Raw genomic sequence first — 21,806 nt, forward strand, 5'->3', positions numbered from 1 at the left:
TTCTCTGAACAAATGGCTCCCAGCTTTCTCTGTACCCCTCCAACTATGGTCATCTGGGGCCCAATCAGTGGACAGGATGTCCATCGAAGGCACACTCCTCCAGGTGCGTGGACTCAGAAGGCCTGGAATCCGGACTCGGATCTCACTTCTTCCTCTCTCCATGACCTTGGGCAAAGCCACTTAATCTCTTTGCATCTCAGTTTCTTCTTTGGACAACTTGGGAGACCCCTACGTGGGTGGCCATACACTTTGTTAGTTGAGGAAATAGATATGCACCATCCTCTCTGGCTCTTAGTGGCTCATCCAAGAATATCCATTCATACATAGAAAGTGGTAAAGGAAAGTTTGTGTGCATAGTCATGTCTGACTCTTTGTGACCCCGTGGACAAAGAGCCCCGTTCCTGCCAGGCTCCTCTTGTCCATGGAATTTTCCAGGCAAGAATACTGGAGTGGGTTGCCATTTCCTTCTCCAGAGGATCTTCCTGACCCAGGGATCGAACCTGCATTTCTTGTGTCTTCCACCTTGGCAGGCAAGTTCTTTACTAGCTGAGCCACTGGGGACAGAAAGTTCAGCAATTGCTTAATGAATACCGGAAACTCAGCAGAGAGCATTTTGTCTTATCTTCATGGCCATCCCATAAGTGGAGGTATTATTGTCCCATTTTACAGAAGGGAAAACTTAGGGTCAGGAAGGTTGAATAAATTGCCCCAAACCATTCCGCTGGTAAACCAGTACTTGAATCTTGGTCACGTAGAAGCCTGGGCTACCCTCTAAGAGTAGCATTTTGGTTGTTGTTGATCGTCAGAATCCAAGAAAGCGTGAAGGAGAGAGAAAGTAGCTTGTGCTCAGCAAGCTCATGTGCCCAGCACTGTACGTGCGTTATTAACTCACTTCACAAACTTTGGTCGAGTGCTTCAATGTACTAGGTTCTGGTTGCAGGAAAGATGCGGGGGGACACCTTCTGAGTCTCTTGGCAACCTTGCACAATGGGCATTAACATCTTTTTGTACACATGCACTCACTGAAGCTCAAAAGGTTAAAGAATTGTCCACCTGCCATGTTGGTGGTGTCGCAACACAGCAGAAAGGGAGGAAGTGAAGAGAGGAAAGTTTTTTTATAAGAAGGGGATAGACGTTCATCCTGTTTTCTTCCTCTTTCTCTGTGTAGATGACAGACAACCCGCAGTGCCTTCATCAAGCCAGCTGCTTCCCCACCACATCTCTGGTGACAGCGTGGGCAAGACCCAGTTCTAATTAAGGATTGTCACGCACCATCCTGTCCAGAGGGCATTGGCAGAAACAGCTTCCCTCTGTCCCGCACCGTGGCCCTTCCTGCGACGTCTTCACCTCCGAGGGACCCTGGGCTGTCACAAGGATTAATTACACCGCCACCCCCTTGGATGGGAAAGGAAATCACGGTTATTAAGTTTTGATTAAAGCTTCATCAAGAGACGTTATCGGCTGTTTGAAGATTGCTGATGAAACAGGCCACTTTATTTCCTGAAAAGACAAATTGCATGCCAGCAGAGCCAACCCACCACGAGTGGTCCACTTAGCCTTTGAGCATCGCGGGTGATGTCCGACACAGCCTGCTGGCCATCAACCTGCAGAAGTGGCCGTCTGGAGGCTCTGAAGCTCCCTGGCCGCCCCTGTCTTGTCCTGCCCTGCCACTGAGCCTCTATCTCTGGGTTCTTTCTTGGGAGTTCTTCCCCAATTAGGCGTGGTTTCCTCCAGCCCATCCCTGGGCTCCCTCCGACCTCAGGGAAGCAGAAACGGCGACCATGAGGAAAAGAACTCTCAAAGTGCTCACATTCCTCGTCCTCTTCATCTTCCTCACCTCCTTCTTCCTGAACTACTCTCACACCATGCTGGCCACCACCTGGTTCCCCAAGCAGATGGTCCACGAGCTCTCGGAGAACTTCAAGAAGCTCATGAAGTATTCCAACAGGCCCTGTACCTGTACTCGCTGCGTTGGGCAGCGCAGAGTCTCCTCTTGGTTTGACGAGCGATTCAACCGGTCCATGCAGCCGCTGCTGACCGCCAAGAATGCGCTCCTGGAGGAAGATACCTACAACTGGTGGCTGGTGAGAACCGGGGCTGTGGGCGGGTCTGGGGGGAGGCGGGGTGGAGGGCTTCTGACAGCCAAACGCTCAGTCCCTGGTGTGCACCTGAGGTCCTGCCAGGCGCTTGGTGGGATTCAGAATATCAGTCATTCATTCATCCAGCATCTACGTATTGAAAATCCACTCTATATAAACCAGAGCCGAGGGTTCTGTAGGAGTTTCCGGTGTCTGCCATCACAGGTGACGTAGAAGGTGGCTTGAAGCTATAGACGTGCGTTCCCTCTTGTTTCTGGAAGCAGAGTCTGGGATCAAGGTTGAGATCAGCCTGATCAAGTCTGAGATCAGCAGGGCTGGTTTCCCTGGAGGCTCTGAGACACTCCACCCCCAGCCTCTCTCCCTGCTCTGAGAGTCGCTGGTTGCTGCGAATTCCTTGGCTTGTAGACACATCCCTCCAGTCTCTGCCTCCGTCTTCACACGGCCCCCTTCTCTGTGTCTTAGGCACCTCTCTTCCTTCCTCTGTAAGGACACCTGTCACTGAGTTTAGGGCCCACTCTGTATTCAAGAGGACCTCATCTCGAATTCCTTAACTACATCTGCAAGATTGTTTTTCCAAATAAAGTCCCATTCACAGGTTCCAGGGGTCAGGACTTGGACATATATTTTTAGAAGCCACTATTTAACTATTATTGAGAAACAAAAAAGACAGAATCCTCTTCTCATGGAGTTATATTCTGGCAGAGAGAGATGGATAACAAACAAGTAAGATAGGCTCAGCTAGAAGTGCTTGGAGGAGGAACAAAGGGGTTTGTGATAGGGAGGAGCTTGGGGCAGAAGCCTCTATAAATGGGATCAATGGGAAGGTCTCTGAGGAGCCAGGACTTGAGTGGAGACTAAAGGCAGAGAGGACACAGGCCATGGAAGGATCTGGGGAAAGTGCAGTAAGTCACAGGGACAGCAGGTGCAGAGCCCTGGGGCAGCGTCAGCTTGGTGTCTTGGGCGGGGAAGGTGATAGAGGAGCTCTGTGTGGCCGTGAGCAGGGGTTGCTGCCTCTAAAGGAGGTCTGGGAGCAGGCAAGACCCAAAGTGAAGAGTGTGGCTTTTGTGGCTAAGTGCAGCAGAAAACTTCAAGAGTTTTAATCAGGAGAGGTCCATGATCTGATCTAGTTGTTTGAAAGGTCACTCTCGTTGTCAAATGCAAAATGGAATGAAGGAGAGTGAGAAATACCCAGTCATTCAAGATTTATTGAGCATCTAGTAGATGCCAATGTATTTAGACGGAAAAAAGAGCTTTCCCTTTTTAGGGATGGTGGGAGAGAATGGAAAATGGGCAATCACAAGACAGAGTGATGGATGGTAGGCACCCAGGGTCCCTGGGTTTTGCTCTTAATTTCCTATATTTTATCAAGAATGATTTTGAGGAACTTCATCTTGCTGAGTTCTGGATTGAAGTAATAATAGTCCCCTCATCTAGTTTCTCTACAACACTGCAAACATTAGGTTTTAACCTTTTTATTTATTTGTGCTGCTTTAAATGAGCATGGGATAATGAATTCACATTTTTGTTCGGCACGTGGGAAGGCTGAATATTTTCTCTCATGGCTGCTAACATCTTATCAGTTTTTTAATCCATATCCCAGTGCTTGTCTGCAGTCTTTCTTTGCTGGAGTTTAGCCTCTGGTGGCCACTTGGTAGGGATTTTGCAGGGGAGGAGGGGAGTCGAGAAGGGGCCTCACCAATAGAAATCAACAGAAAGGAGCAGGGCTTTCGAGCTTCTGGGTTCCTTGACAACACACAGACCACATGTTTTGAATAGTCGGGACACCACATCTGACAAGCACTCCTGTCCCTCCAGGCAGAGACACAGAATACTGAAATCAAAACCATCCTGAGAGCTCCCGGGAGGCACCGTAGCACTGCCTAAAGGCCCCCAGGCATCCAGGACAGATCCAGATTTGGGAGGCTGAACACAGAGCCCTGCCTTTCAAATGTGACAAGCCTGGCAGGAAATGCCCTGCAGGCTGGTGGGCTGGCAGAGGGCCACGGAAGGTGCTGGATGCTGTGAGTCAGAGGGGCTGGGCCTAGACCTGCTCCTCCCCATCCGGTCTGCGGCCTCTTCTCCTCTGTCTCCAGGTCGGGGTGAAGGACTTGTCAGTACAAAGCCAGGCTTGGGGCTCTGCCGTCTGCCTCCAGGCACTGTCGTTTTCCGCCTTCTTGCCCACTGCGGCCTCTCCAGACCCACGTGGGAGCTAGCGCAGGGAGGCCAGACCAGGGATGGAGGCTTCAGGAGCTGGAAGCTGACAGCCAGGTGCCTTGGGGATCACACAACCTCCCACGTCCTTCACATCAGGGTCACGCTGGCTGTCTCAGCTTCTGCCCCTAAGACACGAGCCCCACCAGCAGCGGGCAGGCGCTGGCTGAGTCCTGACTGTAGACAGGGAAATAGACTACAGTACTTGGGAACTAGTCAGGAGGGTGAAGGGGAGGGGGCGACTTTGAACCTCTGCCCCACTCTCTCCTTGTGCTTGTCAGCAGCCCTCTGGGACTTTGCTTTGTCATTTACAGAAGACAGAGAAATCAAGAGGTCCTTTCCCAGGGAGGACAGGGACGCAGCGGGCTGTGACTGGCCTCAGCTCCCCAAGCCAGTGAGGGGACGCTTTAGGGTTCTCATCCCCAGAAACACAGCTAGACCCCAGCCCGCTGCCTCCAGTTCTACCTGCTCTGCCCTCCCCTGGTGGCCTGGATCTTTCCATCTCTGGATCTCAGTCTGTCAATGAAGGTGGGGAACAGAGCCAAGATTCCTGGAGTGTGAGCTGGGGCCCCAGGGCGTGACTCCTGGTGATATGGGGGCGGGGCCTTTAAGAGCATCGTGTCAGGCACGGGTCGGAGGAAGTCATCCCTGCTTTAATTCTCTTTCCATCTTTGAAATTGCAAGGGTTACATGTGCCTCCTTGTTTCGTGATGCAGCCTTTTAGCACCTGCCTGTCTCAGTTCTATTAATAGTGAAGACAGGGCGGCTTGCCTGGGCAAGCAACAGGATGGAGCTGGAAGTGAATAAGGTGATTTTGTTTTCATCATATTGGGTAATTACTTTTTTACTTCTGCCAAGTCACTCTTGCTTTCACGTGTGGCAGAGATATGAGATTGCCTTTTAAAATAATCTTTAAAAGCAGTCAATCCTAAGGGAAATCAACCCTGATCATTCCTTGGAAGGACTGATGCTGAAACTCCAATACTCTGGCCACCTGATGAGAAGAGCCAACTCATTGAAAAAGACCCTGATGCTGGGGAAGATCTAAGGCAGGAGGAGAAGGGGGTGACAGAGGATGAGATGGTTGGATGGCATCACTCACTCAATAGACATAAGTTTGGGCAAGCTCCAGAACATGGTGGAGGACAGAGAAGCCTGGCGTGCTACAGTCCATGGGGTCCCAAAGAGTTGGACATGACTGAGTGACTGAACAACAATAACTTTTTAAAATGAATCAAGGAGTGAACCAGTAATAGGTGGATGAGACAACGAGAGGCTGTCCTCCCAACACGGGTATCCTGCCAGCTCTGAGCCTTCAAACTCCGGGTCCCCTGAGACAAAGCAGACAGATGTGTAACGTAGTAGGCACTCAGTAACTCCTGCTGAGCGCTGGATTAAAGAATGCCATGTGACTCCTAACCCAGCATACAGCGTCATGCTCCCCGAGATAGTGACACAATGGGGGACTCTCTCTGGTCTCGGGTGCATCCTCGTGATGTCCGGGCCCTTCTTGTGTGGGCGTTCTTGGAGGAGGTTCCTGATGGGGAGCTTGCCTGTGGTCTTCAATCCCCGGGGTTGTCAAAGTATGGTCCTCACTATACCAGCAGCAGCATCGCCTGAGAGCCTGTAAGAAGTGCTGGACCTGGCACACAGATCTTGCATGTTAGCATGTTAGTTGAGGCTTCTGCCCCAACATTCCAGGTGACCGTGTCTTCAGGAGCCTGGAGCTGCCCCAGAAGGTCCTACAGGAGCAAGTGTTTAATCTGGATGTGGTTTTTGTCTTCTTGTGATAGAATAGATATCACATGAGCTCCCCAGATTGGCAAGTGGTAAAGAGTCCACCTGCCAGTGCCGGAGACTCAAGAGACCTCGGTTTGATCCCTGGGTCAGGAAGATCCCCTGGAAGAGGGCATGGCAACCCACTCCAGTATTCTTGCCTGGAGAATCCCATGGACAGAGGAGCCTGGTGGGCGACTGTCCGTGGTATCACCAAGAGTCAGACACGACTGAGTGACTAAACCATCACCACGTACACACGGTATTTATCATCCTAACTCTTTGTAAGTGTACAATTCAGTGACAGTAAATGCATTCATGATGTTGGGTAACTATCACCACTACCCATACCTGGCACTTTCATCACCCCCAGTGAAACCCCATACCCATCAAATAATAACAACCCCCTACCGTCCCTCTCCTCCCCCAGGCAACCACCATTCTACTTTCTGTCTTGATGAATCTGGTGACTTTAGTATCTCCTGTAAGTGGAATCGTACAACATGTCCTTCTGTGTCTAGCAAGTAAGTCAGTGAAATAACACTTAGCATAAAGTGAAGTAGCTCAGTTGTGTCCAACTCTGCGACCCCATGGACAGTGGCCTACAAATTCATCCTTTGGTATTATATATCGAAATGTCCCTTTTTTTTTATAACTGAAGGATGTTCCACATTTTGTTTATTCATTCTTCTGTTGATGGACCCTTAGGTTATTTCCACCTTTTGTCTGTTGTGAGCAATGCTGCTCTGAACACAAGTGAGCTTGTTCAGGACCCTGATTTCAGGTTTCCTTCTCTGTTTTCTTGGTCATGGCTTGTGGGACCCTGACCAGGGATTGAACTTGGACCCTCAGCAGTGCAAGCGCCGAGTCCTAAGCCCTGAATCACCAGGGAGGCCCCTGATCAGTTCTTTTCAATACTTAGCGATGGAACCACTGAGAGACCGCCAAGCAGTTTGCCACCGTGGCTGCACCATTTTACGTTCCCACCAGCAAGGCACGAGGGCTCCGGGTCCTCCAGGTCCTCACCAACATTGGTTAGTTTCCCTTTTCTTCTCGTGATTACCATCCTGTGTGACGTTTACAATGAGGGTGTGCCTGGGGTCCTGACGTCACTGCCCGCGGCTCCCCAGGCACGTGCCGTGTCTTAGGCTGGAGGAGATGCTAGGTGGCTTTACCCACGGGACCATCGGGTCTCCCCCTGCGCCTCCTGTTGTGGATGCTGACTCTTCCCAGGCCAGGTGGGGACCAGGCGCCCGGGCACCTCCCCACACAATCCCCCAGTCACTGATCTCCTAGACAGTGGCCAGAGCAACAGCTAACCTCACCTTTCTCTCCCACAGCCCCTCCCCTGTCCTTGGGGCTGGTGAGACAGGTGGGACTCACCCCACGGCCACCTCCCCCTATCCAGCCCCAGGGACTGGGCTTTCTGTAGGGTTCAGGAGGTTTCTCTCTTTCTCTCTCTCAGGAGGCTTTCCGAGGTTCCAGGGCTCTGAGACAGGGGTGGTGTTGGGGAGAGGCGTTAAGGTGGGCCTTATAAAAGCCTGGCTTCAAATTCCCCTTTGGATTCGGGACACGCGCTCAGCAGGCTCACACCCTCCTTCCTTGTCCACCTGTGAATTGACAGCTCTGTGGCCTGGTGACACGGGAGATTCGATGCTTCTTAGGAGATCTCTCCAGGTTTCACTCTGAGTGGGGGGTGGTCTGTGTCAGCGTGTGGTCACTGTGCAGTGTGGCCCCCAGAGGTGGTGGGCAGACATGGGCAGGCAGAGGGGGCGTCAGTAAGGCAGCGCACTCGCCCCACTTTCATCACTGAGAGTCCCGCTTCCAGTGCTAGTGCTAAGCTGTGTCTGACCTTGCGGATGGCAGCCCACCAGGCTCCTCTGTCCCTGGGATTCTCCAGGCAAGACCACTGGAGTGGGTGGCCATGTCCTCCTCCAGGGGATCTTCCTGGCTCAGGGGTCTAACCCGTATCTCCTGCATTGGCAGACGGATTGTTTACCACTGAGCTACCTGGGAAGTCAGGGAAACTCCTTAACCCTGGGCCAACCAGGTGGCTGGTTGCCCTCAGGATAAACCCAGTGTTTGCCTGCGCCTGGGGGTCAGGCAGTCCCCAGGGTAGTTGACCTTGGGTGTGGACGTGAAAATAATTTGTTAAGCAGAGGATGGACTGCTTGATGCATCTGGCGAAGCGCTGATTCTCAGGTCTGGACAGAGCCCAGAGGTCCTGAGCTGAGGTTGCCGAGGGGTAGGACGGGAAGGGGAGGCGGGCGTGGAGGGTCACCCGACCTTCCTTCCATGCGCCTCACTCATACCGCCTGGGCTCAAGAGGCCAGAGCTGTACCTCGTTCATGAAAGTGAAAGTGTCAGTCGCTCAGTCGTATCCGACTCTTTGTGACTCTATGGACTATAGCCTCTGTCCTTGGGATCCTCCAGGCAAGACCACTGGAGTGGGTGGCCATTCCCTTCTCCAGGGGATCGTCCTGACCCAGGGATCAAACCTGAGTCTGCTGCATCGCAGGCAGATTCTTTACCCACCAAGGACAGCAGGTGCTCAGGAAGCATATGTAGACTGGATGAATGATCTCTGGCCTTCCCGTCTCCCTGAGTGGATGCTGTGGGGGAGGTGGAGCTGTGTCTCCAGGCTCCTTGGGAGGAGCCAGGTCACCAGCCCCGAGGTGCTCAGGCTCCAGCCGCTGGGACCAGCGGTGGCCCAGCCCGGCTGACTTGCGTCCCGCGTCCTCTGCCCCCAGAGGCTCCAGCGGGAGAAGCAGCCGAATAACCTGAACGACACCATCAAGGAGCTGTTCCAGGTGGTGCCCGGGGACGTGGACCCCCTGCTGGAGAAGGGCTCGGTGGGCTGCCGGCGCTGCGCCGTCGTGGGCAACTCGGGCAACCTGAGGGAGTCCTGGTACGGGCCTCAGATAGACAGTCACGACTTTGTGCTCAGGTGAGTGAGGCCCCTCGCCCCCTAGCCCACCCCGCCGCCCCCAGGGCCCCTGGAGCTGCAGAGGGCGTCATGGCTTGGGGTCAGGAGGTCAGGACTCCAGTCGGGGAGCCCAGACTTCCCCAGGGCCTCAGTTTCCCCGTGTGCATTGCAGGTGGGGATGGATCAGCAAGGCCTCTCTGAACCCAGAGAGGACACCGTGCAGAGAAGCACCCAGTGGGCTGGGAACTCGGCCTGGAGTGGCCTGACTGGGGGACAAGACTAACTTGAGACTCTTGTTTCATCTTTACAGTCTGCCCCTGCTTGGCCATCTAGGCCATAATATAACTCATGCTTCTAATGCAAAATAGGTTTCCCTGTCTCCAAGTAAAATGAATGTTCCAGGAAGATGCCCACGTCTCTCCTGGGTTTCTCGTCACCCCCACACCAGGCACCCGATCCAGGGCTCCAGTGCCCAGCGTGAGAAACTCAGGCAGCCATCCTCAGGCGCCTTCTAGAACTGCCCCCATTTCTGTGGACTCTGACGTTATGTCTTTAGACCACTTACCTGGTCTCGGGGAGCCTCAGTGTACTGGCGTCCAGTTGGAACGTCTGTGGTGAGGGGGAAAGAGTCAGGTTTAGGTCGACAGGCCCTGAGTTCAAGGCCGCCACTGGGTAGCTCTCGTGTTCTGGGATGAATTCTTGACATATACCGGTTTTCGTTAAAGGTCGACGAGGTACATCACTGCACCGGGACAGAGGCAGCTGCTGGTGGTGGGGGTGTTTAGGCTTATCGGAAATCATAAATGAGAAAAAAGTAGCGAACACTAGCTGACCTTGCCCTCACTGTGCCCGTTTTACAGATGAGGAAGTTGGGGCCCAGTGAAGGGGTACACAGCACAGCCTCTCTGAGCTGAAGCTGACCCTCCAAGTCAGCTTAGGTGCTGACGTGATGCCTGTCGTCTCTCCCTGCCCCCCAGGATGAACAAGGCCCCCACTGCAGGGTTTGAGGCGGACGTCGGGAGGAAGACCACCCACCACCTCGTGTACCCCGAGAGCTTCAGGGAGCTGGCGGAGAACGTCAGCATGGTGCTGGTCCCCTTCAAGACCGTCGACCTGGAATGGGTGATCAGCGCCACCACCACGGGCACCATCTCCCAGTAAGGCCCCCTGGGGCGTCTGCGTGGGGGGCGGTGGTCACTGCCGGGGGGTCCACTGCTCCTCCTCGCTGAGTGAGGGCCTCTGAGCCCCCTGCCACGCTGTTCCACCCACTGCAGCCACGCTCATGCTGGTCTGCTGGCGCCGCTCGCCTCCCCAAGCCGTATCCTGTTCGGCACAGCCCCGCCCCCAGGCTGCCCCTGGCTCTTCCTGGTGCCCCTCCTCCCATCGCCCCCACGCCACAGCCCAACAGACCTCCCCGGTTTGCTTCCCCAAAGTGAAAAGTGAGTGTCAGTCGCTCAGTCGTGTCCGACTCTTTGCATCCCTGTGGACTGTAGCCCACCAGGCTCCTCTGTCCGTGGGATTCTCCAGGCAAGAGGACTGGAGTGGGCTGCCCTTGCTTCCCCAAACGCCCTGCAAGTCCCCCAGGAGGTGGACCCTGCTGGAGAGAGCCTGGCGGTGTCAGTTCTGCGTGCTGAATTTTCTCATCTTTGTGCTGCTCCCCGATTATGACAGCTCCCCTGCACCCCCGCCTGCCTCTCACACTGTCAAAACGGCCCCAGCCGGGCTGGGGGGTGGCTAGGGAGACTGGATGAGGAGCCTTTCGGCTCTGGTGTGAGTCACCGGTCCTGCCTGGAGCATCGAGGAGTCAGTTCACATCTGATTTGTTCCAGCCGCTTGGCACGCGTCTTGCTGAGTTCACACTAGCCCTTCTCGTGACCCCCGTCCTCCAGGGAGACCCGGAGGCTTGGCCTCTACACAGAGCCAGGCTCACACCTCGTCCCTTTCCTGCCTGAAAGGAACGGGGCTTAGTGCCCAGATGGCCGAGAGCCTGCTTGTCCGAGGCCTCCTTAGGAAACCCGAGGGATTCGGGGTGCAGGGCAGTGAGGGAAGCGGGCTTGGGCAGAGGAGGGGCTGGGTCACCAGGGCTCAGCTTCGGCCTCTACACAGTTCAGTTCAGTTCAGTCGCTCAGTCATGTCCAACTCTTTGCGACCCCATGAATCACAGCATGCCAGGCCTCCCTGTCCATCACAAACTCCCAGAGTTTGCTCAAACTCATGCCCATCGAGTTGGTGATGCCATCCAGCCATCTCATCCTCTGTCTTCCCCTTCTCCTCCTGCCCCCAATCCCTCCCAGCATCAGGGTCTTTTCCAATGAGTCAACTCTTCACATGAGGTGGCCAAAGTATTGGAGTTTCAGCTTCAGCATCAGTCCTTCCTCTGCACAAGGCCCTCTAATTAGCCACGATCGCCCTCTGGTGTCCACAATGAGGTGGACACCTCCACAAGGAGGTGGAGCCCCTTGGTGAATGAGTGCTTCTCCTGGTGGTCCACCTGTCTCTGCAGCCCTCCCCTCCCCAGCCTGTGCCCAGGCAGCCCACCCCTCCCCATACTAACCACCTGCCTTGTCCTCCTGCAGTACCTACGTTCCTGTCCCCGCCAAGATCAAAGTGAAAAAGAATAAGGTGAGTCAAGGCGCAGGTGCCTTGCCCTCTGAGCTCAGCCTCGCTTTCAAGTCTCCACCTGATGACAGAGAGAGCCATCTCCCCGCTCTGCCAGCATCTGGCTGCAGAGAGCCCCCTGGGCCCCCAGCATTGGCAGCAGGGGGTGGGCCCCCACTTCGAGAGTGGAGAGACGAACCCTGGAGAGTTTCCCTAAGCCTGGACCCTGGACCAGCCCTTGTCACCAGTGCAGATCCTCGGGCCGCCCCAGATCTGCTGAATCAGAAGCTCTGGGTTTTTACAAGCCCCCCAAGGATGCTGACGCTGTTTGAGAACCACTGCCCATACGGTGTGAGCATCTCAAAGCCAGTCCTCGCCTCCCGTCTCTCTGTATCGCCGCGTTCTCCAGTAGGCCCTGGTGTGGGGTTGGCTAAGACGTGGACAGAGGGATGGTGGAAGTGAAGTGTTGCGTGGAGATGAAGAGATCAGGTTCAGAGAGGCCAGGTAACTTGCCCAGAGACACACAGCTTGTTCACTGATGCTGTGTGCGGATGTCTTCCCGGGGGCGGCTGTGTGATGTTGAGCATGTTCCTTAGTGTCGCTGAGCCTCGATTTCCCCACCTATGACACGAGGAGAGGGACAGCTGGTATGTGAGGTCATTTTCGGGACTGAAGGTCATTCAGGCCCATGTCAGGCCGGTGTCTTCCTGCAGTGTGACAGGAGTGTCCTTGTCCGCAGCCCATGCTGTTCCCTTGGATCCTTCTCCTGCAGCCTCATGTCCTGCTCCTGGCCTCCTTGACTGTTGTTCAGATGCCACCTTCTCACCCCAGCGCTTCCTCACCTTTCTCTGCTTTCTTTCTCTCTGTGGTCTCATCATTCTTTTCCAGCATCCTCTGTGTATCCGTGATTCAGATTCAGTTCAGTTCAGCTCAGTCACTCAGTCATGTCTGACTCTTTGCAACCCCATGAATCACAGCACACCAGGCTTTCCTGTCCATCACCAACTCCCGGAGCTTACTCAAACTCATGTCCATTGAGTTGGTGATGCCATCCCACCATCTCATCCTCTGACGTCCCCTTCTCCTCCTGCCTTCAGTCTTTCCCAGCATCAGGGTCTTTTCCAAGGAGTCGGTTCTTTGCATCAGGTGGCCAAAATATTGGAGCTTCAGCTTCAGCATCAGTCCTTCCAATGAATATTCAGGACTGATTTCCTCTAGGATTGACTGGTTTGATCTCTTTGCAGTCCAAGGGACTCTCAGGAGTCTTCTCCAACACAGTTCGAGTTCAAAAGCATCAATTCTTTGGCGCTCAGTTTTCTTTATGGTCCAACTCTTATATCTGTACATGACTACTGGAAAAAACATAGCTTTGACTATACAGACCTTTGTTGGCAAAGTAATATCTCTGCTTTATAAAATGTGGTCTAGGTTTGTCATAGCTTTTCTTCCAAGGAGCAAGCGTCTTTTAATTTCATGCCTGCGTTCACCGTCTACAGTGACTTTGGAGCCCAAAAAAATAAAGTCTGTCATTGTTTCCATTGTTTCCCCCTCTATTTGCCATGAAGTGATGGGACCAGATGCCATGATCTTGGTTTTTTGAATGTTGAGTTTTAAGCCAAACTTTTTCACTCTCTTCTTTCACCTTCATCAAGAGTCTCTTTAATTCTTCTTTGCTTTCTGCCCTAAGGGTGGTGTCTTCTGCATATCTGAGTTTATTGACATTTTCCCCTGCAATCTTGATTCCAGCTTGCGCTTCATCCAGCCCGGCATTTCATGATTTAGGTTAGGGTCCATATTTTCCACTAGATCGTACCCCACCCCAACCCCCCATGTAGGGATATGAGCTCCGGGCACTGCTGTGTCCCCTGTGGACCCAAGAGCATGCGGCACCTGACACGTGCCTGGAGTCCTCCCCCAGCCCCCTCACCCTGGGCTGCATCCTTCCCTCCGCAGATCCTGATTTACCACCCAGCCTTCATCAAGTACGTCTTCGACAGCTGGCTGCAGGGCCATGGGCGGTACCCATCCACCGGCATCCTCTCGGTTATCTTCTCACTGCACGTCTGTGATGAGGTAGGACACACCCCGTCCCCGTCCCCCTGCTGCCTGGTGTTCTCCAGGGGGCGGTGAGGGCGCCTGCGGTCAGGACCTCCATCCCCACCCCCAGGCCTCTTCTGGGAGCTCAGGTCCTGTCTCCACGGTGGGGCTTGCAGTGCCTCCTCCACAGCACCTTCCAGGAAAGAGCCGTGTTCTCCTGGTGTGGGAGCTGCTCCGGCCAGGGCCAGGCCCAGCAGGTAGAAGCTCAGACCTGGGGGCAGAATAAGGGAGCAGATTGTAATGGGGGAGCTGTCTGGGGCCTCGGTTTCCATCTCGTTTGCTCCTTAGAATCATCTGTGCAGCTAAATTCCAGCCCCCAGGCCACAGCCCTGCTGGCAGTGGGGACCAGGGACCCAGGGGCTCCCCCAGACACCCAGGGGTTCCACTGATCACCAAGTGATCTTGCCGAGAGTGCCTTTCCCCATCGTGGACTCGCCTCACCATCTGCCAGGCTGTGCCCATGTTTCCATTGGTGATCTGGGGTGCTCACTGCCCACAGGAGGGGGACCACAGTCCCCCCCGCCAACTTCCTCCCTGGCCCTGGTTCAGGCAGGACCCTCCCATGTCCCTTCTTACCACTTACGGTCCATCCTTGCCCCCTGTCCCAGCAGGCTCATAGCTGGAAATCGCAGGTAGGAGTTGAGGGGGTAGCAAAGTCCACCCACTGTCTCTAACTCATGTGTTCTGCCGCCATCTCCCCCCATCCTTCAGCCAGAAACCCGGGTGTCCCTACCAGAAACCGTATCTGCCTCTTGACGCCCCCTGCAGTCTGCTGGTCACAGAGCCCGTGGGCTTCTGCCTCAGAGTGCCCTTCCCTCCGCCCTGGGTGGCCGTGTCTGTGCTGGCATTTCCTGAAAAGGCTGCAGTCAGCACAGAGCTGTGTCCTGGTCCGGCGGGCCCCCACCCCTGGGCTATGTCTGCCACGCTGCATCCCGCATGGCCGACCCCCGGACTCTGCATCCCACATGTCCTCTCCCTGAAAGCCTCTTCCCCAGTCCCCTGGGCTTCCCAGGTGATGCTAGTGGTAAAGAACCCACCTGCCAATGAAGGAGATGTAAGAGACGTGGGTTCCGATCCCTGGGTTGGGAAGATTCCCTGGAGGAGGGCATGGCAACCCACTCCAGCATTCTTGCCTGGAGAGTCCTATGGATAAAGAAGCCTGGTGAGCTAGGATCCATAGGGTCACAAAGAGTCAGACATGACTGAAGTGACTTAGCATGTCAGACCCTTCCTGGTCATCTTCTACTCATTTTCCAAGACCCAGTTCAAAGGTCACCTTGTGGGACAAGCTCTCTGCCCCCTCCCGTCTCCTCGCCCTCCTCGGTGCGGGGAGGCGGGGGGAAGCCCCGCGTCAGCCCCTCTTGTGGGCTCAGTCGCTGGCTGTCGTAAGTTAGCGGCTCAAGGGGACTGTTACTCACACCTTTTTGTCGTCACCTCCTTTTGAATATGGCCAGGACTGTGATGTGTTTCTAAAAGATAGGATGTGGAAAAGTACTTAACATTTGACCCTTTACAGGATAAGTTTGCTGATCTCTGAGCAGAACAAAAGCAAACAAATAACCATCTATTAAATTTCCTACCTTATTTGATCATGAAATGTATTATTTTGTGTTAACACTTGTTTCTCCAAGAAGCACATTAATTAAAAATACTTTTATGGAGAGTTTCGAGGAAAGAAAAGTTAGTATTTAAGTTGCATAATGTACAAGTAAAACTTCCTCACACGTTTTGTCTTTTACCCCAGTTTAAATTTGCTAAATGGTGATATGATCATAGAAGCTAGAGAAAGAGAAAATATCCTGGAATCATATGACCAAAAATATATATTTTTGTCTAAGTAAAACAGTACTCATCCTGGCAAGGGCATGTTGATAAAGATATGTTTATATATTGATAAAAAAAAAAATAAGAAGCTCTGAGGGCTGAGACCTAACTCCCTCATCCCTAATTTCTCCAGCATCCCCGTGAACTCTGACGGGTTTAATAAACACTCGACACAGATAAAGGCTCAGTAAATGCTTGTCGCATGTAAGAAGCCTGCGCCCCCCCCACCAGACAGTGAGGGCCCCTGGACCAGATGAATATTAGCCTCGGGGAAGAAAAGGGTCAGTACCTTTTCTTGGAGGATCACACCCACCTCGCCATGGGCGTCATTCTTGGCCCCATTTCCCAGATGAGGAAAGTGAGGCTCAAAGGAGTGGTTTGGCACTCACAGGGTATCCCAGCAGGCGGCAGAACTGGGGCCTGGGGTGGACTGCTGGCCTTCGAAGTTCTGCTCTTCAGTCCTTGGAGAAGAGGTTGTACCTCCCCAGAGGTGGACCCAGCAGGCACAGACAAGCAATAGGCTCTCATTATGCCTTCTGGCCTTGGACTTGACTTTTACCCAACTTGCCTTCGCTACACCAAGCTCCCGGGAGTTCCAGGCTCCTGGAGGCTGTGGCCCCGCTGACCGGTTCTCACCTTTGCTCTGCCCTCGGCAGGTGGACTTGTACGGCTTCGGGGCGGACAGCAAAGGCAACTGGCACCACTACTGGGAGAACAACCCGTCGGCGGGGGCTTTTCGGAAGACCGGGGTACATGATGGGGACTTCGAGTCCAACGTGACGGCCACCTTGGCATCCATCAACAAAATCCGGATCTTCAAGGGGAGATGACGCTGCGAAGGGTTGAGGACAGGTGCACCACGTGTGACTCTGCATCCAGCCCCGGCTTCCCACCGGAGCCGTTCTTCTCCAGGAACTTCGAGGGCCAGCCTCAGGGGTGTGCCCAGGTGCCCCTCGCAGCCTCTTGCACCCCAACATTTGGCAGCATCTACTCAGCAAGGTCGCCGACCCCAGCCACGGCTGCAGAGCAAGTCTCAGAACCAGTCTCGGGAGGGGAGAACGCCCTCCTCGCTGCTGTTCCGGGCTGGGGGAGGCGGGGAGACTCTGGAGAGATCCCATCTGAGGATTCCCATGTTCTAGAGGAGAGAATGGTCTCCCGGGGGGAAGCACAGAGGCTACGCCCCCGAGGGGTCCGGGGCCAACACTCTGATTCTCGCTGGGAAGTTTCTGGGTGATGACCTCCAGGACAGCCACCCCACCTCCCCTTTCTGCCCAAAGATCACTGAACCATGGCCAGGAGGGGTCCCCGCCCTGAAAGTCTTCAGCGACTCTAAATGCCCGGGAGATGTCTTTTTCCCAAGCTGACGTCTCCTCTAGTAATTGACCTTTGTGGTTATCATGAGGGCTGAGCGCGGGTCTAAGTGCTTCCACGTGCCTTGGTACTGGGGGGAGAAACGCATGCCTTGACTGAAATGTGGCAAAAGCCCCAACTTGCGGAAGGGGACCCCAGCAGTGCGCTCCCCTTGGTCTGTAGCTGGGGACAGTGTTCTAGTTTCCGGAGCCAGTGTCTGAGCTGCAAGAAAGCTCAGTTGGAACTAGGCTCCATCCAGAGGCCCCTCAGCCATGGACCATATATTCTTAATTTCATAGACTATTGGATTTGGTGCCTGAAACCTTCCAGAGCTTCACGGCGGAGCGGGGGGTGGGGGGGCACCAGCCAGCAGTTGCCACCAGGGTCAGATCCCCCCTGGCCACCTGTGTGAGGACATCCTAGGAACGTGACCATCAGAGGGGAGAAGTCATACCTCATCCTTCACGTCCCAGCTGCTCTTTCTTCCTCGTCAGCCTTCCTGATTATTTATTGTTTTGTCTTTTAAATTCAACTGACATCATCTGCACTTTGTGACTCGGGTGTGCTCGCTTTGGCAGGCAGCTGGGGTGTAGGCACTCAAAGCCAGATTTGTAGAAATCTTCAGACGTGGGGTACTGGGCTGTTGAGGGTTTGAGGGCTTGCTGGTGGGCAGACCCTGGGGTGTCGGGTTGGTAGGCTTACCGGATGCTATGTATCTCCTTCTCTTCCAGCCCCACTTTCTTCTTCCTCACTGTGGGCTTAGATTCAGTCTCGGGCTAAGAATCTCCAAACCAAATGGTACTGTCTTGGGGCTGGGTGGAAATAGACTCAAAGTCCCAGGCAGCGCTTGTGGTAAAGAACCTGCCTGCAAATGAAGGTGACCTAAGAGATGCGGGTTTGATCCCTGGGTTGGGAAGATTCCCCTGGAGGAGGAAATGGCAACCCACTCCAGTCTTCTTGCCTAGAGAATCCCATGGACAGAGGAGCCTGGAGGGCTACAGTCCATAGGGTTGCAAAGAGTCGGCCACGACTGAAGCGACTTAGCACGCACGCACTGACATTTAATAAAAAAAAAATCTCTTGCTGTCCAGGGCATTCCCTGAAGGGCCACAGGTGCCTTGAGAAGGTGTGACCGTGACCTGGAGGAGGATGAAGGATGCTACTCTCAGAGGCCAGGGGTCCCACCCCACTGCACCCTGCAGCCCTCTGGCAAGCCCTGCCCTCCGCCTCTGAGTCTCCCTCTGCCAACGGGGAGGGTCCACAGCGGCTATCGGTCATTCGCAAGTGTCCCTAGAAGTCACACACCCTGCTGGTTCTTCCCCTTAGTGTTTGCCTGGGGAGAGGGTCCAGTTTTTCTTTGGTCCTCAAAGATTCAGAATCCAGAAAGTCTTTTAAAAAACAAGCAAAAAAAAGCAAGCAAACAAAAAAACTGTTCCAGCATTAAAATCCTCCAAAACCGAAGACCCTCTTGACTGACAAACGCTTGTCAATTGCTGTGAGGTCACGATTCCCAGCATAAATCCTCAGAGGCTAGAGGTCACGGCAGTCCTTGAGGAGGGGAGCTCTGCCAGCGGGTGTGGGTTGGCTGACTCGTGGCTGCCTGGTCTCCGTCCCGTGTCTCCGGCCACCAGGCTGTTCACTGTGACATGCCTTGCAGCCCTCGGGTCCCCTTCTGCAGGAGAGCAAAGCAAGGCCAGAGAAGGGAAGTGACCGCACAAGTGAACCAGCTGTGAAATAGATTTCGAGCTGAAAAAGGATGTTATTGGCTCCCCATTAGACCACCTAGAGGTGGGCTTCCCCAGCCCCTCCGTAGTCAGTGTGAGTTTCTGACTACAGGCCTCTCACCACCTGGCTTTGTTCTCAGGCTGCCATGGGGCCCGAGGCAAGCTGTGACCTCTGCCTTCTCACGCCCTCCTTCCAGTGGAGGAGATAGCATCATCACGTTTTTCCCACAGCTGGGGCAGATATGGCTTTGTGGCTGTCTCCTGGACTTACCAACGGCCACCTAAGCAAATCCAGCCAGCCACTGTGGCCAGGATTAACACACCATTGCCTTAAACCAGGGAGGCCCATACCCGGGCTTAGCGGTGGCCGAGACCTGGACAATAGTGTTTCCACGGGGGTTTGGCCATCAGCCGGAGGATGAGAAGCACCCACAAGGGGAGGCTCTCCCTGTGGCCCAGCGTACCAGCCCAGGCTCTGCCCATCTCACAGACAGAACTCCTTGGAGACTAGCCCCAGGAAGGGTTAGAGGCATTCCTGCTGCTGCGGTCAGTGCTGAGCCTGAAGCTAAACAGGCCAAGCTAATGAGGGAGAAAGACGTCAGCAACACCCCAGCCTTCTGGCTCCCCAGGGAAACCAGCGCTCTCTGGTGCTGGAGCAAAACCTATGCCTGCAGCCATATCCCCTGGAGCCTCTGGCCTCACCCACGGGAAGGGGAAGAAAGGAGGGCGGGAGGGTAGTGATCTGGGGTAGAGAAGAAAGTTCTTGAGCGGATGCGTTTGGAAACCCCAGCTCCATCAGGTATTGTCTAGAAAACCACCTGGGCTGGGCTAAGTGGGAGAAGCCAGATCTAAGGAAATAGGACATAAAAGCAAGAAGCCAGGCAGCAAGGGGTGGGCAGGTGATTCCTAGGGTGGGTAGGGTTGGGGAGCAGGTTCAGAGGAGACCCCCCAGGCTCGGCTGTGGCCAGAAGGGCCAGCGAGAGGCCAAACCTACCTCGATGCAAACTGGGCCTCTGGGTCCAAGGTGGAATAGAATCACAGAGAATGCTGAGAACTGTGATGTTTGCTTTAACCTTTCTTCAAGGCAGCCTGAACCCAAAGAAAAAGTGGAAAACTGAAAACAGCTCGCCCTCCCTCACGTGGTTGTAGTCGGAAGTGCTTTCTGCAGGGAAGCCAGAGATGACTGGACTCCGGCCACGTGCCATCAGGACCGGCAACTGTTCTGGCCCCTCCAAAGAGGCGGGGGCTGTCACTGCATGAATCAGGGACATCTGGTCTGTGGCAGGGCTGGCCACAGGCCATTGGCTGGTCATCCTCTTGTGGGGTCTGGGCTAATGTGTTTGGAGGCACCCCCCCCCGGGGGGCTGTGGGGGGTACGGGACACCTCTGCACAGAAGAGGGTGAGGAGCAGCTGCCAGGCAAGGTGGCACCTCACAGTCTGTCCTTACCCAAAGCAATGCATTTCCTCCAAGCCTGCCTCCAGCCTCCCGTTTCCATCATCCCGTTTCCCAGCCCATCAGAGATCTGTACTTATATTGAACTTGACCTTTTTGCTCAGCTTCTGATCTGCCATTGTCGCCCACCCGCCCAAGATCCTGGTCCAGACACCAGCTTTAATCTGGGTCTGTGTCAGGAGCCCCCACTGGGCCCCGGTAGCATGGACGTGGTACACCATCGCACTAGCCCTTAACCCAGTTTGTGTCAAAGCCAAAGTTCCCTGAGCACTATTCCGCTCTTTGCAGTCCTGTTGGTGGGTTGGTTGGTGATGTTTTAAAGTCAGCTTTCTTCGTCCACCCCTCCTTGCCTGGCTCCCGTGTTTTGCAGCTGAGTGTTCATCTGGATGCTTTTTTTGAATGAAGTTGGCAAGAGTCTGCCTTCCACAGCCTCTGCTCTATTTTTTATTTTTAATTTATTGTTGAATATTTCCAATGATCCAAATCAAAATGAATAAAAGAGAGCTATTTTATCGTTCAGGTGTGTCTGTCGTTTTTCTGTAAGGGCCGTTTCTTGGTGTGGCCTCTCAAAGTCTCCACGCGAGAGACGCTTTGAATCTTAAAAGACACCTCCGGGGTTAGTGTCCACCCTGACCAGGTACCCAGAGGCTCAGGACACGGAAAGCTAACCTCTCCTCAGACGCAACTGTGCCTTCTCCCTGCTGTGGGCCTAACGCCAGTCACCCGAGCTCTGAACCTCATGTATCCAATGGGCACCACTGCAGGAGCCGTCAGAGCGGGTGTGAGGTCTAGGATAAATGCATCCTAGGAGGCTGGAGGGGACACATGTCCGCTCAGTGCACTGAGCATTTGCTGAATAAATTAGCCTGATGTGGGCAGAGTTAGTGTCCCGCCTTCCCAAGGAGATGGGCACATCCATGTATGGGTCCAAGTATGATCCAGAGTGGGCACAAATCTCCCAGTTTTTAGAGTAATTCCAGCAATCCAATCACAGGACTACATGATGGAAAGTTGGTGTAAATAATATGACTTCCCAGTTGGTATAGCACTTTACAGTTTGCACACCTCCTCCCTAGGGGTGGTCTTGACTTTCTCAACAGCCCTGCAGGGCTGGCAAATGGCTGCAGGCAGTTGAGGGCAGAGGTGAGGTTCAGGCCAAGACTTCCTTCCCTCTCCAGATCTGGGGCTCCTTGTTCTCTTCAGTGACACCTTCCCAGGCTCTTGACAAGTTTGTGGTGACCTGATGGCAGCTCTCGGAGGCAGGGTGGTGCAGAGATTAACACAGGCACTCGAGAGTCAGGCTGCCTGGGGTCCTACATTAGCTGTGTGAGCGTGGGCCAGTTGCTTAACCTCTCTGTGCGTATTTCCTTATGAACAAAGTTGGGATGGGGCTTCCCAGGTGGTGCTAGTGGTAAAGAATCTGCCTGCCAATTCAGGAGACACAAGAAACTTGGGTTCGATCCCTGGATCAGGAAGATCCCCTGGTGGAGGAAATGGTCACCCACTCCAGATTCTTGGCTGGGAAATTCCATGGACAGAGGAACCTGGCAGGCTACAGGCTCTATGTGACCATGGGGTCACAAAGAGTCGGACAAGACTTAGAGACCAAACAACGTTGGAGTGTTGGAGTCGCACCCGTGTAAACATGTGAGTGAAAGTGAAAGTGATAGTCGCTCAGTCATGTCCGACTCTTTGTGACCCTACAGGCTATGGACCGCCAGGGTCTGCTGTCCATGGGATTCTCCAG

The 21,806-nt window shown here is 54.1% G+C and overlaps 1 protein-coding gene across 6 annotated transcripts in view; it reads left to right on the plus strand.

Annotated features, from left to right (window-relative positions):
- ST3GAL1 (ST3 beta-galactoside alpha-2,3-sialyltransferase 1) overlaps positions 1 to 20,576 on the plus strand; it is an 89,607-nt gene extending 69,031 nt beyond the window's left edge. For all 6 annotated transcript variants that reach the window (XM_043879169.1, XM_043879170.1, XM_043879174.1 and 3 more), the window contains 6 exons: positions 1,169 to 2,084; positions 8,837 to 9,033; positions 9,990 to 10,169; positions 11,589 to 11,634; positions 13,564 to 13,683; positions 16,188 to 20,576. In XM_043879169.1, coding sequence (XP_043735104.1) covers positions 1,782 to 2,084; positions 8,837 to 9,033; positions 9,990 to 10,169; positions 11,589 to 11,634; positions 13,564 to 13,683; positions 16,188 to 16,361 — 1,020 coding nt within the window. In that variant the 5' untranslated portion in view covers positions 1,169 to 1,781 and the 3' untranslated portion in view covers positions 16,362 to 20,576. The remainder of the gene's footprint in view (positions 1 to 1,168; positions 2,085 to 8,836; positions 9,034 to 9,989; positions 10,170 to 11,588; positions 11,635 to 13,563; positions 13,684 to 16,187) is intronic.
- Positions 20,577 to 21,806: the final 1,230 nt, after the last annotated feature.

Source organism: Cervus elaphus, chromosome 21, assembly GCF_910594005.1.
Source record: "Cervus elaphus chromosome 21, mCerEla1.1, whole genome shotgun sequence".
Classification (NCBI taxonomy): domain Eukaryota; kingdom Metazoa; phylum Chordata; class Mammalia; order Artiodactyla; family Cervidae; genus Cervus; species Cervus elaphus.